The 17,310-nt window shown below is 42.7% G+C and overlaps 1 protein-coding gene across 6 annotated transcripts in view; it reads left to right on the forward strand.

The window, feature by feature from the left end:
* Positions 1-17,310, forward strand: part of LAMA3 (laminin subunit alpha 3) — a 284,588-nt gene that overhangs the window by 61,641 nt on the left and 205,637 nt on the right. For all 6 annotated transcript variants that reach the window (XR_010124155.1, XM_063653496.1, XM_054461048.2 and 3 more), the window contains exons 3-7: positions 4,241-4,358; positions 5,725-5,843; positions 7,195-7,365; positions 9,976-10,067; positions 14,623-14,738. Coding sequence is in view for 5 of the 6 variants with exons in the window: in XM_063653496.1 (XP_063509566.1) it covers positions 4,241-4,358; positions 5,725-5,843; positions 7,195-7,365; positions 9,976-10,067; positions 14,623-14,738 (616 nt within the window). In the remaining variant the exon portion in view is untranslated. The remainder of the gene's footprint in view (positions 1-4,240; positions 4,359-5,724; positions 5,844-7,194; positions 7,366-9,975; positions 10,068-14,622; positions 14,739-17,310) is intronic.

The raw sequence follows: 17,310 nt of genomic DNA on the forward strand, positions 1-17,310 counted from the left end.
TAAAACATTATTTAAAAGACTACTTTGTTTCTCTACCTAAACAATCACCAACACACTTCAAGATATCTTCAGCTTATTACAAAAGCACGTGGAGAGATTACAACTCAGTCCCTCTCCATCATTTCTCCCCTTATCTCTGACCCCCAAATATGATCTTTTTGAAAATGCACAACTTTGCCTTTCTACCTACAGTGGCTCCATAGCTTGGGCCTTCTAGTCTCACAGAGGGTCCTCGTTTATATCAGCAAATCTCTAGCATCACTCATGTGTGCTTTGAAGTATTTTCAGTGGCCAAAGAGTAAACATAAGTGCTGAGAGTAAAAAAGGAATGTAGCAGAAGGAGTGATTCAACAAGCATATAATTAAAAATTACCAAGCAAAACAGAATAAATCCCTACCTGTTGGCTTAACATGCCTGAACCAGGCTGTGAACATACTTAGGAGACCACTCACTCTGCCTCACTATGACATTTTGAATCTGCAAGTGTCAGAGGAGATTTGCTGCAGAGCTGGAGACCTTGGCAAGATTCCAGGGCACGTTACACAGCAGGGGTGGTGATAAATAACACATATAGTCGCTTGGTGCAAATGGGATCCGAACCAAAGAGATGCACCCTACCAATATTCAGAGCACATAAACATACATTGGGGAACCTCAGAAATAATTCCTAAGACAAAAATGGGAGGGAAACATTGAAAAGTGACATGTTCTAGCTAATTAGTGCTGGAAGAGTTGGTGCCATCAGTGGACTTATTAAATTAGGCCTGGGTGGCAGGATACTGTAACAGGCAGAGGGGCACATCAGTTGCTGCTAGAGTTGGGATTTTTAAGTGTCATAATGCTTCAAAAGAATCAGGCCGGGCACGGTGGCTCATGCCTGTAATCCCAGCACTTTGGGAGGCTGAGGCAAGCAGATCACGAGGTCAGGAGATCGAGACCATCCTGGCTAACATGGTGAAACCCCGTCTCTACTAAAAATACAAAAAAATTAGCCGGGCGTGGTGGCGGGCACCTGTGGTCCCAGCTACTCGGGAGGCTGAGGCAGGAGAATGGTGTGAACCCGGGAGGCGGAGCTTGCAGTAAGCCAAGATCGCGCCACTGCACTCCAGCCTGAGTGACAGAGCAAGACTCTGTCTCAAAAAAAAAAAAAAAAAAAATCAAACATTACCTAGAAACAAGATGAAACTTGTGGATTAAAGGAGACAAAAGAGACCTGACGACTCACTGCCATATGTAATCCTTGATTAAATCCCAAAATGGGAAAATAATACAATGGGGATTATTGAGAGGATCAGGGAAATTTGAATATGGACAATGTATTAAATACAATTTTGAATATATGGTAAAATTTCTTACACATAAAAATGTTGAATTTATGTAGAAGAAATATCCATGTTCTTGGAAGATAACATGCTGAAGTATTTAGGAGGAAAGTATTATGATGTCTGTAACTTCCTTTCAAAGAATCAAAAATGTGTATGTGTGTATGTAGAGAACAAAAAAATATGGTACATTGTTAACGGTTGGTGAATCTAGGTGAAAAGCATATGAGTATTCACTGCATTGTTCTTTGAGCTGTCCTGTAGGAGAGGACAGAGAGGCTCCCTTCTGAGCCACTGAAGCTACTTCGTTCATATATCTTTGTAGTAGCAGAAAGTACAACTTTAGAAAACCAATGCCCTCAATTAACACTTGAGATATATCATAACATAGCTCCCCACCCCTGGGCTCTCTAGAATAGAATTTTAGCATATTGGGAAATAATGATGTTTCGCACTTCTCTGACGACTTCTTCCCCCCAAGATGAAACAGGTCAAATATTCAGTACTTATTAGGTCCTGTGGCACAGCAAATGCTCAGTGGGTGGAATACACTTAGGCTGAGTGTTTTTATACCTGCAAGGTGTGGGTTTCTTACTTAACCTCTCTAGGCCAAACTTTCCTCATCTTTAAAGTGGGGTTAATAAAACTCCGCTTCTTATTATGAAGTCTAAATGAGAGAATGTTTGTGAAGAGCTTAACATGGTATGTGGAAAGACAGTATTCATTAAATCATGACCTATTAGATAAATAGTTTTTTAGAGGGCTATGTATGCTATGATTGTGGGAGTTTGGTGGAAGGGATTAAGAACGCTTTGAATGATTACTGTATTCAAAAAAGTTTCATTTGTAGTCTATCAAACTCACATAATTAACAGTGGCCTTATTTTGATGTGGTCTGACAGAGATGTGCAAAGAGTTTTTAGCGAAATATATTTGCTCTGATTTTCCAAACACGAATTCTTGGATTTCCTATGAATTCCTTCATTACATAATAATGGGATGTGTCTTTGGAAATTGTTACACCTACCTTTAGAGTATTGCTTTATGATTTTCAGAGTACCTTATAATTCCTAATTAGTTTTTATTAGGTTGGATCACTTTTTCCACGTGTTGGTAGACAACTTGGGAGTGTTAATCTGAGCCCAAATAAGCACTTTTTTCAAGATCAAAGAGAAAGTGTTTGATAGGGACAGAACTGGCTGAGCTTAGGGTTTCCAGTAATCAGTGTGACAATTCTTCCTTCCTCAGAGATAAGCAAAGGGGCTTCTTTGAGCAAAGGGTAAATCTCTGTGCCTGGGAGGAGTGGTTCTCAAAGTATGGATGAGCACCTGTGAGGATCCCCAAGACCTTTTGGGAGGTCTACAAGGCCAGGGGTCCTCCTTCCTCCATTACAGATCTACGTGAGGCCAGATCTTCAAATACTTCAGCCAAACAACATATCACATCAGAGTGAATGAAGAAGCAGGTGTGGGAATCCAGCTTTCTCCTGTTAAGCCCGACACTCAGCGAGCTTAACAAAAATGTAAAGCAATGCCACTGCTCTCACCAAACATTTCATGTTTTAGAAAATATAGTAATTTTTAATAAAATATATTTATGCTAACATGTAAAATGTTTGTTATATTAAATGAATTAATAGTATATCTATCTTAAAGTTTTTTAACTTTAATTTTTAATATGGTGCACATCAATAGATAGAACTCATACAAACAAAAGCTTTTTTAGGTCTTCAATAATTTTTAAAAATATAAAGGGGGTCCTGAGACCAAAAAGTTTGAGTCTCATTGTCCTAGATTTTTTGGCTTCTGCTTTGGGGTTTGGAATGTTTACATTAGCTGGCAGTTCTCAGACTTAAAAAAAAAAAAAAATCTTACCATACTACTGTTTGTGAAAAATATTAAGATGAAACTCCTTTTTTTTTTTTTTTTCTGGGAAAGAAAAGGAACCCACAGGGTCTGAATACTCCCTATTCCCCAACTAGAGGAACCTATGGTTCAAAGGGTATTCTTGGGCTAGAGGCGAGTGCTCCTCAGACAGTCACCAGGAAATCTGTTGCCTGGGGGTCAGGGAGCCTGGAGGGGGGTGGGGATAATCCTCACTCATTAACACATTAACATAGATTTGCTTAACACCGTGTTCAATGTCATACCAGGCTCTTTGGGAAATAGGACCTCAGGGTTCAAAATTCAAGCCAGGTAAGTTTTGGGGGAAGGAATGGGAATAAACTGCAAAGGCTCCTGGGGTTCACACAGGAGGCACCATGGAGTTGAAGAGTGGGAGGTGAAGAAAGAAGGACCGAAGCCCCAGTTCATCTCTTCCATACTTTTGCATCATCCTGGCCATGGGCAAAAGAGTGATGAGGGCGAATGAGAAAGCCGATAAGAGGGAGAACAATCAGGAAAAGATGAGGCCGGAGGAGATCCACAGGGAAGGAGTGCTACCACTCCATCAAACAGCTGCTTGGGTTTCAGTTCTGGCAGCTGTGATCTGTCCAAAACCTGGAACCAGGGTTAAGACACTGCTGGGAAACACTCTGGGCTGTTCTCTTGGTTCTTGGCCCTGGGAGGGTTTAGCACGTGATGACTATTGCTTGCCATCAGATTTTTCTGAATGCATAGATTTTAAGATACACTGTAGACTGGTTGAAATGGAATGGCATATTGGTTAAGGTGTGACAAAGATGATGATCAATGTGTATATTGGTGGAGAAAGAAAGATAATGATTTTTGTTTTGAATTTGATCAGCTTGAGAGGCTGCAGCTGAGTAGAGATGTCCAATAGACAGTTAGGAATCAGGATCGGGATCTTGAGCAAGGGATTGTAGGGGGACATGTTGCCTTGGGAATCAGCATCATATAGAGATGGTAGAAGCTGTGAATCGATGAGATGACATTAATAACTGTATCTCTTTTATCAGCTCTTCCATGTGGCCTATATTTTAATCAAATTTGCAAATTCTCCTCGCCCTGACCTTTGGGTCTTGGAAAGATCTGTAGACTTTGGAAGCACCTACTCACCATGGCAATATTTTGCTCGTAAGTAATCTTGCCTACCATGTTCTGCGTGGCTTTAATTACTTGGAACAGATCAAGACTATGGATTTAATTAGAAAATTAATCTCGGCTGGGTGCGGTGGCTCACCCCTATAATCCCAGTATTTTGGGAGGCCAAGGCGGGTGGATTACCTGAGGTCAGGAGTTTGAGACCAGCCTGGCCAACATGGCGAAACCCTGTCTCTACTAAAAATACAAAAATTAGCGAGGCATGGTGGCACGTGCCTGTTATCCCAGCTACTCGGGGGGCTGAGGTCGGAGTATCACTTGAACCCAGGAAGCAGAGGTTGCAGTGAGCCAAGATTGTACCACTGCACTCCAGCCTCGGCAACAGAATGAGACTCCATTTCAAAAAAAAAAAAAAAAAAAAAAGAAAAGAAAATTAATCTCTCAGTATGACTAGTTAGGGACTGGTCACTTTTAACCTCTAAATTACTCTCAGAACATTGACTGTAATCCCAGCACTTTGGGAAGCCAAAGCAGGTGGATCACTTGAGGTCAGGAGTTTGAGACCAGCCTGGCCAACATGGTAAAACCCTGTCTTTACTAAAAATACAAAAATAAGCAAGGTGTGGTGGTGTGCACCTGTGGTCCCAGCTACTCAGGAGGCTGAGGTGGGAGAATCACTTGAATCCAGGAGGCGGAGGTTGCAATGAGCCAAGACAGTGCCACTGCACTCCAGCCTGGGTGACAGAGTGAGACTCCATCTCAAAAAAAAAAAAAAAAAAAAAAGAGAATATCCCCATTTCTCAAGCATGTGTTCAATAATTTCAAGGATACCACATGCAGAAATGAAGTAGAAACTCCTTTTATGACAACAGTTCTTGGCACTATTTGGGAGTACCTGTAAGACAGTAGAAGCTGTGAATCGATGAGATGACTTTAATAACTGTCATCTCCAATCTTTTTCCCTTTATACAGAATTAGAAACTAAGTTCCATCTTTATAGATCCTGTGCTGTGCTTTACTTACCTCGACTCTGTTATCTTCACTAATGAAGAATGTCAGGGTTTCTGAACCCTATGATGAACAGAGGTGGACAAGAATTTTGCTTATAGGCATTGGGTTTTCCACTAGGTTTCCTGAGAAGATAAACTTGACTAAGTAGGAGCGTGGAGTTAGCACTGCATCTCCAAGCATTGCCACTGAAAGTCAACTGGCCTGAAATGGCTTGGTATTTTCTTTCATGAATTAAAAACTCCATTATCAGCCTTTCTCTGAAAGTTTTAAATGCCTTTCTGTTCTTTCCTTCTTTGTGTATTTTCTTAAGGAAACATAAGGCTTCTTAAGAGATTTGCAACAAAATGATAATATTTTGTTTTATAATATTAAAATATTTTCCTTCTAGATTCTAAAGTAGACTGTTTAAAAGAATTTGGGCGGGAGGCAAATATGGCTGTCACCCGGGATGATGATGTACTTTGTGTTACTGAATATTCCCGTATTGTACCTTTGGAAAATGGTGAGGTAAGTAGATTTGGAAGACTGGAAGAGATAAGACTCAGAAATGACCATGAGGATATCCAATTTTTCATAATTACGAAACTTGCACTTTCAAGGACATCTAATGTAGATCAGGATGGAAACAGGGCTTGGGACTGAACAGTAAAGGAATCACACTGAGGGCTCCCAGAATGAACCAGGTTGGAAATTCTGTTGGGGGATTTCAGTTATCCCCAGAAAGTCAGGATTCTTGATTCAAGGCCCACAGGTCTTGAACTGTCCTTTCTGGTGATGTATTTAGAAAGTGGCTTGCTGGTAACTGAAATGATGACCCCTTACCTCTTCACCTATGATCCCATGATCCCCCGTAAGAGTGAGGAGAGGAAGGACAAGTGGCAGCAGGTAGATTTTCTCTACACTCTCTCTTCCCTCATCTGAAGACCAGATGTAGAGGATCCAGAGGAGGACTCTGTGGTCCTACAGAATGGCTGTACCTCTAGATAGAAAGAGCCTGCTTCCCTGAATGACTGCATGGAGCCAATCCTACCTGATCCTTGATCCCTTTTGGTAGAATGGGTGTAATCTGTTGGAGAGAAAAAATTGCTGTCCCTGTGGGGTTGCATTTGGTCCTTGTAAAGTCAGGTTGGCTATTGTTAAGGGAGATAGGCAAACAAAGGCGAAACAATCAGAGAAGACTTCCATGGAAATTGTGAGGCCATAATGAATATGAACTGAGTTTCAAATAAACTTCCATCAAAGGTGTCAGCCTCCCTCTCTTTAAGTAGAGAGATCTTACTTGAGCATGGGTATGTGGTATCTTCTGACAGCTCATGAGTGGTTCATATTTCCAATGGTTGACACTTGGGCTTCATCACTTTGGGCTTTAAAACAAAATGGAAGGTTTACACAGGTTTTTTTTTTTTAAGCCCCATTACTGTCAAACTTTATATCTAGAGATTTCCTTTTTTCAACCTCATGTAGATTTTTGGGTTACTTTAGCTTTGCTTCTTTGATGCAGCTTGACAAAGTTGTGTCCTTATATTTACAGATTTTAACATTATGTTTTCAACATTTCATAGTGTTACAGTCCCACAACTACAATGATAGAACAAAGGCTTTGAAAACGTAGTGATAACATCTCCTGAGAGCCCAGATTTCAAAGACATATTGCCAGACCTTGGAACCAGGAAGTGTGAGGGAAGATGGGACTAGCAATGATGTTTTTAGACATAAACAAGACCCAAGATCCCCTACGAATATCAAATGGCTCAAAGAAACCAAGTGCCTTGGGGCATGTGAGTTATTTTTACTTACTTGCTGCTAAATTTTGATAAAAGGAACTTTTTCCCCCTTTATGTGTGTGTGGTCGTTTTAGGTTGTGGTGTCCTTGATAAACGGTCGTCCAGGTGCAAAAAATTTTACTTTCTCTCAAACCCTGAGGGAGTTTACCAAGGCAACAAACATCCGCTTGCGTTTTCTTCGAACCAATACGCTTCTTGGACACCTCATCTCCAAAGCCCAGCGAGATCCAACTGTCACTCGGCGGGTGAGTAGTCAGAGCATTTGTTTTGTTACTTTATTTATTCATTTTTTTGGCTCACCAAATTAATTGCCTTGAACTCTTTTAAGTAACCTTTATAGCCTGTAATGATGTAGGTGTGGGAGTTGTTCTTGTCTGAAATACTAGATATAACTAGGAGTTTATATCTAATGACTTATAAAAATGGCTGTTTGAAGAAAAATCATTATATTCAAAGAAGATGAAAGGCGAATGATTATAATCAGCCTGGTAATAGTCTGGATGGGATAATTAATACTACAGCCAGCAATCCCCAAATCTCAGTGGCTTAACAAAATAAAGCTTTGTTTCTTGCTCCTATTACAGTTTAACATGGGTCAGCAGGTAGGATCGGCTCCAAACAGTAATTCAGGGAAGCAGGTTCTTTCTATCCAGAGGTGCAGCCATTTTGTAGGACCTCAGAGTCCTCCTCTGGATCCCCTACATCTTGGTCATCAGATGAGGGAAGAGAGAGTATAGAGAAAAATCTACCTGCTTCTCATCAGAGGTTACTTCTATGGGCAAGAACTGGTCATATTATAGCCTCACTTAGATGCAGGGAGGCTGGGTGATGTCATCTAGGTGAAATGGAGGCACATAGGTATTGGTGAGCACTAGTACCCTCTCCTGTGTTGGAGGTACACCATGAACATCTCTCACTCTCAGGTGTCAGGGCAGTACACTTGTTTCCTGGGCACAGAGGGAGCCCACAGAATAAACACATTGAGCTCACTCTTCTTCCACCCTCTGATCTGCTGGTGCCTTCCATTGGCCAAACCAAACAAGAAGCCAGAGAGAGACAGTCCATCGGTTGCAACCATAAAGTTCAGCTCCTAGGCACAGGACAGGGTGGAGAAGGTGGAGAGCAGATCTGGAGGGTGAATGGAAGATGCCCAGTGCACCTTATAGAGTTTGGCTTTTTATATAGGTAACATCAGAGAGCTGGGAAAGGAAGGGAGGGAAAAGTGTAGTTTTGAGCATTTTCCAGAAAGGCAGGCACCTTGGGTGTAGGTGGCCTATCTTTTGTATTTTTTGCTCTCCTCAGCTCCCTCTGAGCTTCTGTGTAGTTGGGGACTGTGTTGAATCTGAGGATGGATATTTACAAGGGAGGGCTGGACTTTCTCATAAACTATAGCTGGGCTGTGTTTCTGTTCCTCCATGTGCCCTGGGGCACTGCCACAAATGTACCCTACCAATTTTTTTTTTTCTTAAATTGTCTTTTTGGGGGTTGCAAGATTTGCAGTCATACATATCTATGTATATTACTTTTCACTTAGATGAATACAGGCCTCTCCATTAAATAATTGTTTTATGGAGTGTACCACATACATAATACATAATCTTAACCCCCCAAGTTTAGGTTGCTTCTTTCATGGAGGAATATGATACCAGCTACCTTATGACACAGATCACGTGTGCTGCTGGGTGAAGGCTGACTGGGGGTTTCTCTTGCTGCTGCTGCCCTTAATACGTGTGGAGGGGAACTTTTACAGCGGCCAGCAGGAAAGCCCCTGAGTGTTAATTTGTCACAGAAAGCCCTGGTAATACTGACTTATCTGTATTAACAAGGGGGGCTGTTAATGCCTTCAGACTAAGATGTTTCCAGGAAGCATTGACACTTTAACAGGTTTTAATTAGGGAACCAGAACAGAACCCCAACATTAAATCAATAGGGCTCTTTAAGGCAACCACACTCAACAACAACAATAAAGGGACAAAAACCCTCTTGTCCTTGTGAATCCAAAGACTTCTCGCTGACAGATATTCTTCTCACTGGCAGCATGGCCTCAATGAGAAAGATTGTTCTACAGTCCTCACATTCCTCCCAAATCCTGGGCAGTCTCCTGCCAAGTCTGAGAAGGAAGGTTGCTGGCAGAGGGAGCTGGCAGGAGGAGCTGCCTATTGTCAGCACTGCAGAGGCCTCCAACATATTGGAGAGGGGCCTTGTCAATGAGAGGGTATACACATATTTGTGGCCTGGTTTAGGGGCCAATCCTCAGCTGGATCTGAGCTGGCTCTGTCTGGCCTTTCTGGAGCTTGAAACTTTGACTCTAGCCTTTTTGACCCTGTGCTAGGAAGGCTTCAGCAAATACTGGTGGCCCCTCCAGTCTCAGGGATGTATTGGATCCATCTCTGTAAATATTATCTCCCTTCCCAGAACCTGGGATAGTATTTTGCACAAAGCAAGTGCAACATTTTTTGGTATAAAAATTTAGTTTCGATAAATAAATATTTTCAATGTATAAAATTCATTTGTAAAGAACATAATGTAAAAATTATTTTAATTTACATAAAAAATAAACTTGGAAGTAATTGATCCCTTTCCTATAGGCTATAAAGTATGATTGTCTTCTAAGGCAATTTCCCTTCATGAACTTCAAGCATTTGATTTTTTAAATGCACAAATTCAGCAGTATGTTATTACATTTTATTGAGGAATGTGTTTATTTTATAAGACATGTTACATCCCAATGTAGGGCTCAAGAACATGGAATTTTAAAAGGGAAGCAGAGGCAGCAGATGTGGGTTAAAGACTAGTAAGAGAAAGTTTTTGTCACTGTTCAGTGAAACTTGTGTGTTCTGTGTTCTGTTGTGCAGTATTATTACAGCATAAAGGACATCAGCATTGGTGGGCAGTGTGTTTGCAATGGCCATGCTGAAGTGTGCAATGTAAACAATCCTGAAAAACTGTAAGTACACTGTGCAGATTTTTTTCAGCCTTACTATGATTAAGTCTAATTATTTCAGTGGATGTTTGCATCCCATTAAATGTTTCTAGGTTCCTGTCCTCAATAGGAATGATTCAGGATCAATGAATAGGTGGGGGGTGTGTGCCTCCTCTCCACCAACTCTCCATTTTCTTTCACATAACCCCTATGGGCCCTGGCAGACATGGCTAATCAATCACAGCACTCTGGAAAATCTGTGTCCCAGCCACCAGATCACCCCCAAGACATACCTCAGGCAGCCAATTGATTAGAGCTGGCAAGAGAAATAGAACTTGTCACTCCTGGTTTAATGGGATTAGGGTATACATTTCAAATCCTTGTTTTTTAAATTGTGGTGAAATACACATCAAATTTACTATTTTAACCATTTTAAAGTGACAGTTCAGTAGTGGTAACTATGTTTACACTGTTGCGCAACCAATCCCCAGAACTCTTCGTTTTGCAAAATTGAAATTCTATACCTGTTAAACAACTCCCTGTTTCCTCCTACCACTGGCCCCTGGCAACCATCATGACTATCCTAGGTACCTCATATAAGTGGAATCATACAGTATTTGTCCTTTTGCAACAAATACTGGGTTATTAAATTTGTCATCACTTATTTCAGTTAGCATAATGTCCTCAAGATTCATCCACATTGAGCATGTGTCAGAATTTTCTTTTTGTTCAAAGCTGAACAGTATTTTCTTGTATATATGTATATACTACATTCTGTTTATCCATTCATTCGTGGATACACACTTGGGGTGCTTCCACCTTTTGGCTATTGTGACTAATGCTGCTGTGAACATGAATGCACCCTTTTTGTTTTTAATTCGAGTATATTTTGCATACAATAAGATGCATGAGTCTTAAACGTTGAGGTTCAGCAATACATTTGTGTTACCACTGCAAGAGGGATACTTTAAAGGGCTGGAAATTACCAGATGCCAGATATAGTAATCATTTTATCTCAATGTTTAACTTAAAGTCTACAATATTTCATGAGCAGCATTTACCTGAGATGTATTTCACTTTTAGTCAGATTCAGGCTTGTGCTTCTTTAGGTCTAGCTTTGTGTTCAGGCAGAATTGCTAGTTCTCAAGGTCTGTGATGTGCTTTGTGGGGCCCTTCTCCTTGACCAGCCATAACCCTTAATGTTGTTGTTCCCCCTTCAAGGATCCGGCAGTGCTGTTGAGAGAGCTTACACACGAAATGATTAACCTTTAGTGGAAAATGACTTGTTTATTAATGGTTAATCTATTTCCACCCTGTAATCTCCTATCTCCCTAAGACACTAGAAATCAGGTCAAATAAGTTCTGAGTTGGAGAGAGGAGAGAAGAGGTCCAGCTAATGTCCCTGAGCCTGGAACAAAATACTGCCATGTGGGAAAGGAGTACACGCCACCACAGAGGGCATGAGCTTCCTGCTTAGAAAGGCTACTGAACCCTGGAGACCCTGGCAGAACTGGAGGAGTTCTACACTGGGTGGTTAATTCTCCCAATACACATGTGTGGAGGTCTTCCCAAGCCTTGGTGAAAGGCTCAGTTTGGCAGCAATCCACTTCAACACGACTGCCTGCCTTTCCTTGTCTGCTGGTTTGCTTCTGCCCAACAGGCTGACCTTGAACAAATGCTGATGAAATCCACATCCATGATGAGGTAGAAATCTTATAATAATTTAAAGGGATTCAGAAACTTAATGGGTAGAGCCAAGCCTGGACAATCAGAAAAATTACTTGCTAATGAGGCAGAACCCAAGAAGAGGGGTTTAACCAAGCATGTGTACCATGTTGACCTTGCTGCATGGATAAGCAGAAGGACCTCAAATTTAATTCTGAGCTTCCTAGCAGCCAACTCAAAAAGGGAAATCTGCTTGGCTTCATATTTCACTATGATCATAAGCTAAAAAGTAATAAGTTACTTAGAAAAAACATGATTGTTGACACTAGTGCCAAATAACAATTTTCCCTAGGGGTGGGGCGGAGTGGTCATCACGAAGGGAATTATCTAATCAGTGACATCTTTAAATAACATATTTACAGCAGATGTATTATTAACCATCAGTCTGGTCTGCAAGAGAGGAAAAGCAGTGATTTGGCAGTGCCAATGGGACTCAGATGGGTAGCCAGCTCCTTTTTTTGCTATGCTCAATTTTAATCACCCTATGTGTGGAGTTGGACTACATATTCTTGAAGCAGTCCTCCCTAAATAATCTTGTAGTCTAGCTAATGCCAAATGTTTAATTGGCAATGAGCTGAAATCGCTTCTCCAACAAGAGCCCATTTGGATGCCAGTTGTTCTGTGCTGCCAGGTAGATCTATGTCCATGTGCTTTAACAGGCAGTTGAGTGTGGAGAGGGATGTCACTCTCTCTTGGGAATAAAACTGAATATATGCCACACCACCTTCCCTTAGAGAAGAGTTGATGGAATCCCTACAGGCACAGCCAAGAGCCTTCTTAGACAAGGCGTTTTGCTGTTGTTGTTTTAATAGTCTCGGGTCTTTATTTGACTCAAACCGAACACTGCACGTTTCTCATATTAAAAAAAAAAAAAGCTGTTTGCTCAATGCCGCACAAACGGCAGCATGCGGGGACACCCCCGCTGCTTCCCCCGCCCCCACCCCCCGCCAAAAAAAAAAAAAAAAAACACAACCCAAACCCAAAGCCTCTTTCATATTCACGATATTCAGGAAGCACCAGCTACGGAGTCAAGCATCTTGGTTTAGATTTAGTCTCTTTGCCTACAATCACGGCCTTTGTCAAGTGAGTTTATCTCTGAGCACCAGTATCGTCATCTGCAAAGTGGGGCAAGTTCCATCTACCACAGTGAGACAGGAAAGGGGCTCCAAAACTGAGAGCTGCCATCACAGTAGATGTTGTAAGGGCTGGACGAAGAACTCCAGAATCCTGGTGCTACCAGCCCACTTCACCTGAGCCACGGCATCCCAGGCTCGGGAGTGCCAAGACTCAGGGAGCCCTGGATGCGACGCCTGCACCCAGTCCTTCCCCAACCACGTGGCAACCATGTGCTCCCAGTGGTGGTTGCCTTCTCAGTCCCCTCCAAGCCTCCCTGCTCCCGATTCCCTGCCCCCGCCCCGCCCCGCCCCGCCCCAGTAACTGGCTGAAGCACTCGGGTGAATTCTGGGTCCAGGAGCCCCAAACTCTGAGGCCTGGGGACTGGAGAACAACGCCAGGCTGCGCGTCTGTGCCCTCCTCCAACGGGGAGGCGCGTGCTTCCCCGCAAACCCAGCCTCCTGGACCAACCCAGCCGGGAATTAGAAGCCTACGACGCCCGCCTGACGCACGCTCCTAGGAAAACAACCACTACCCAGCTCCAGGCAACCCGAACTTTCGGCAGGCTGGTTCCACCTTACCTCAGGCCCTGGGCCTCGCCTGGCTCACGCTCCTGGGGCTTCAGGCCGTCTTCCCACCCCTTCATGCCCCCGGCTCCCTCGTGGCTCCCATCCTTCCAGATCCGGCAGCTCTTCCCACTTCCCTCAGGCCTCCAGCCTGCTTGGCGCTCTCCAGCATCCTGGGATGCAGCCGGATTCCCACCTCTAACCCTTCCCCTCCCCTTCCTCCTCTCCAGCTCCTCCTCCTCCTCAGTCCCCTCCCCAGCCCCCACCCTCACTGCCACTAGACCCTGCTTGGCCTCTCTCCAGCTCCCCCCAGCAGTTGCCAAAAAGATAGTTCTGAGGCTTCAGGGGGCTCATCCATCGAATCTTCTGTGGGGTGGTGGCGCGCTCTTACGTGAGAGAGAGAAGGCAGACAAAGAGGAATGACTCCTGCTCCACAGACAGCTGCGCAAAACGGAATCACACCAGGGCTGGACGATGGTTTTGAATCCTCTTTCAAGCACGGAAGGAGGGAGCTCAAAGCTTGGAGTTCCAATCCAAAGCCACGGCTGAAACAATTTCATTTTAACTTGGAATGTTAAAGCAGATGTACACCCTTTTGAACTGAGACTTTTAACCCTTTGCCTCTCTGAGTGGTCTCAACTTTTGGCCCCATGATGGAGCTGGCGCAGCCTCTGGAAGCAGAGCCCTCTGGGATCTTATTAGCAGCTGGCTCTTGAATTGGGTAAATCTCTGGGCATGACCACAGGTTGAGAGTAAGAAACTTGAGCAGATCTTAGTCGTAGGACTCCAGATCTTTATGCAGGTGTGATACTTAACACATCTCAGTAAACTCAGCACTTGAGTGCTCCTGTGTTCATTTATTGTAACAATGGAGTAGAGAAGACAGAGCTGGGGCCTCAGAGCCAAGTGAGGTTGGAAGTCTGGCTCTCCATTTATCACTGCCTGACCTTTGGCAGGTATCTTAATACCTCTGATTCTCAGTCTTACCATCTGTAAAATGGAGATAATAAGCAGGATATGGGAGGCTTAAATAATACTTGCGAAGTTTGTGTTCTCCTAATTCCTCAGTGAATGGTGCTGTGGATGACCGTGATGACTCATGTGTCAGGTTCGCACATATAGGATCAACATCAAAACTTTTCAATAACTGAGATGCACTTTGCCCACATGCCCAGGTTTCGGTGTGAATGCCAGCACCACACCTGTGGGGAGACGTGTGATCGCTGCTGCACAGGGTACAATCAGAGGCGCTGGCGGCCCGCCGCGTGGGAGCAGAGCCACGAGTGTGAAGGTGGGTGTGGGGCTGGGGTGGGGGCCACATGTGGCCTTCTTCCCCTCTCCCTGGGAGCTGAGGCTATTTTCCCCATGCTAGTGAAGAGGCTGGGGTCATGTCAGTCTTAGGGGCTCAAGTCTGTCTGTTGTAATAAGAACCTCAGACTGGAGGGAAAAGTGCCCTCCTCTGAATTCAGATGTGCATTTGAGAAGAAAAAGAACAATAATGATGATGACCAAGCATGATGGGGCTCCGTGCTTTAATACGTTGACCTCTCTTTTTAGCAATCGTAAATATGATACAGCCACTATAAAATTTTAACATCTTATCCATTTCATAGGATGTGATACTGGATAGGAATCAACTATTTTGAGGACGAAGGTCCAGAGAAGACGGCAAGGTTGAGTCTAAACAGGGAGCTGGGAGTACTGGAGTATGGAGTGCTGGGAAGTGTAACATGGTAGGATTGAGGAGGATGGAGGGGACCAGAGAAGGAATAAAAAAAGTTGGGAAACTGCTTTTAAGAGTGTGACATAAAGTAAGAAAAGTGATTTTTTTCTTGTTTTGTTTTTTAGGCCTGTTGTGATGGCTCCCAGCACTTTGGGAGGCAAAGGTGGGAGGATTGCTTGAGGCCAGGAGTTGGAGACCAGCCTAGGCAACATAGTGAGACTCTGTCTACAAAAAATTGAAAAATTAGCCAGAGGTGGTGGTGCAGGCCTGTAGTCCTAGCTACTTGGGAGGCGGAGGTGGGAGAATGGCTTGAGCCCAAGAGCTGGCACAGTGAGCTCTGATCCTGCCACTGCACTCCAGCCTGGGTGAAAGAATAAGATCCTGTCTCAAAAAAAAAAAAAAAAAAAAAAGAAGAAAGACAACTACTATTTTTAACAAACAAACCCTAAGACATCCAACTACAGATTTTCTTCTAAATAAATCTCCTTGGGAAGCTACATATTTATTGCAGTTGCAGAAAACATTTCATTCACTGCAACCTCTGCCTCCCAGGTTCAAGCGGTTCTCCTGCCTCAGCCTCTCCAGTAGCTGGGATTACAGACACCTGCCACCACGCCTGGCTAATTTTGCTTGCTTGTTTGTATTTTTAGTAGGGATGGGGTTTCGCCACGTTGGCCAGGCTGGTCTTGAACTCCTAGCCTCTGTGATCCACCCACCTTGGCCTCCCAAAGAGCTGGGATTATAGGACTTTATACTTTTTGACCAAATATTTTTTGTAACTATTAAGAGATAAGACTGATGATCTCTTATGGCCAGTAAACTTATGTAAAAGGTGTTCCCAGTGGTCTTCCAAGGGAGTTTTGAGAGATACTAAAGTTCTGGGAAGGTCTTGTGGCTATCTCAGGGAAATGCTGTGGTGCACCTCTGAGTCCCAGGTGTTGCTTGGATGACCGTCTCACTTTATAGTCACAGTTAATCAGTTCCTTCTCAATGACTTCTCCATTCCTCACCCCAGATGAGGGGACCAGAAAGAGAGAAAGGTATAATAAAAATAATCAGGGGTTGTTTCTTTTGCTGCTTTCAAACACTGATTTAGGATATTTTTGATTGAATTAACCATTATTACATGAATTCCAGTATTTGCAACCTGATTAGTTTTCCAGACTAATGGAACCCTCTGTAAATAACATGCTTCACTGCAACACATACGAAAAAAATTTAAATCTCCTTTAATAAGTTTTTATCCTTTTAAAATGTATTAAATTGTTAAAAGTTACAAAAATAGTGCATGAAAGTCAGACCTATCAGGATCCATTTATTAGGTGCTTTCTAAATTCTCTTTGAAATATACAATTCAAAATAAACAGACTTCTCAAGAAATGACTGATGTAGTAAATATAAATGTCTTGATTTTTTAAAATCATGGCACCACAGAGAAAATGAAGATAAGAAGGCATTGAGCCTGTTTTACAAGTTATAGGGTAATTTGTGTAATATCTAATTAAGTCTTCCTTCACATAGTCACCTGGGAAATTGATTAAAACATACAAATTACTAACAAGACTTGGAAATTTTGATGTAATTGGAATATAATGAATATATAGTCTGCCTAAGAAAGAATAAGAATTTTACTCATGTTAAATCTTTTTCATTGTGGCAAAGATGAAAATCCCAAATGAGTTTTAAATTATACTTTGTAATTTTAGAAGTATTATATACTATTTGTAGATAACTTGGAAATTAAAAAAATAAATAAAGTAAAATCACCAAGAATTTAACTACCCCAACAGTGTCTTAGTCTGTTCAGCTGCTGTAACATCTGGGTAGCTTATAAACAATAGCCTCAAAGTTCTGGAGGCTGGTAAGTCCAAGAGTAAGGCACCAGCAGATTTGGTGTCTGGTGAGGGCCTGCTTTCTTGTTCATAGATGCCACTTTCTTGCTGTGTCCTTACATGGTGGAACAGGCAAGGAAGCTTTCTGGGCCTCTTTTATAAGGGCACTTATCACCTTCCAGAGGGCCCATCTCCTAATAACTGGTGATTAGGTTTCACCTATGAATTTGGGGTTGGGGGGCACAAGCATTTGGACCATAGCAGAGAGCTACTATTAATATTTTGTTAGATACGTAGTATTTTATACA

Source organism: Pongo pygmaeus, chromosome 17 (genome assembly GCF_028885625.2).
Source record: "Pongo pygmaeus isolate AG05252 chromosome 17, NHGRI_mPonPyg2-v2.0_pri, whole genome shotgun sequence".
NCBI classification, from domain to species: domain Eukaryota; kingdom Metazoa; phylum Chordata; class Mammalia; order Primates; family Hominidae; genus Pongo; species Pongo pygmaeus.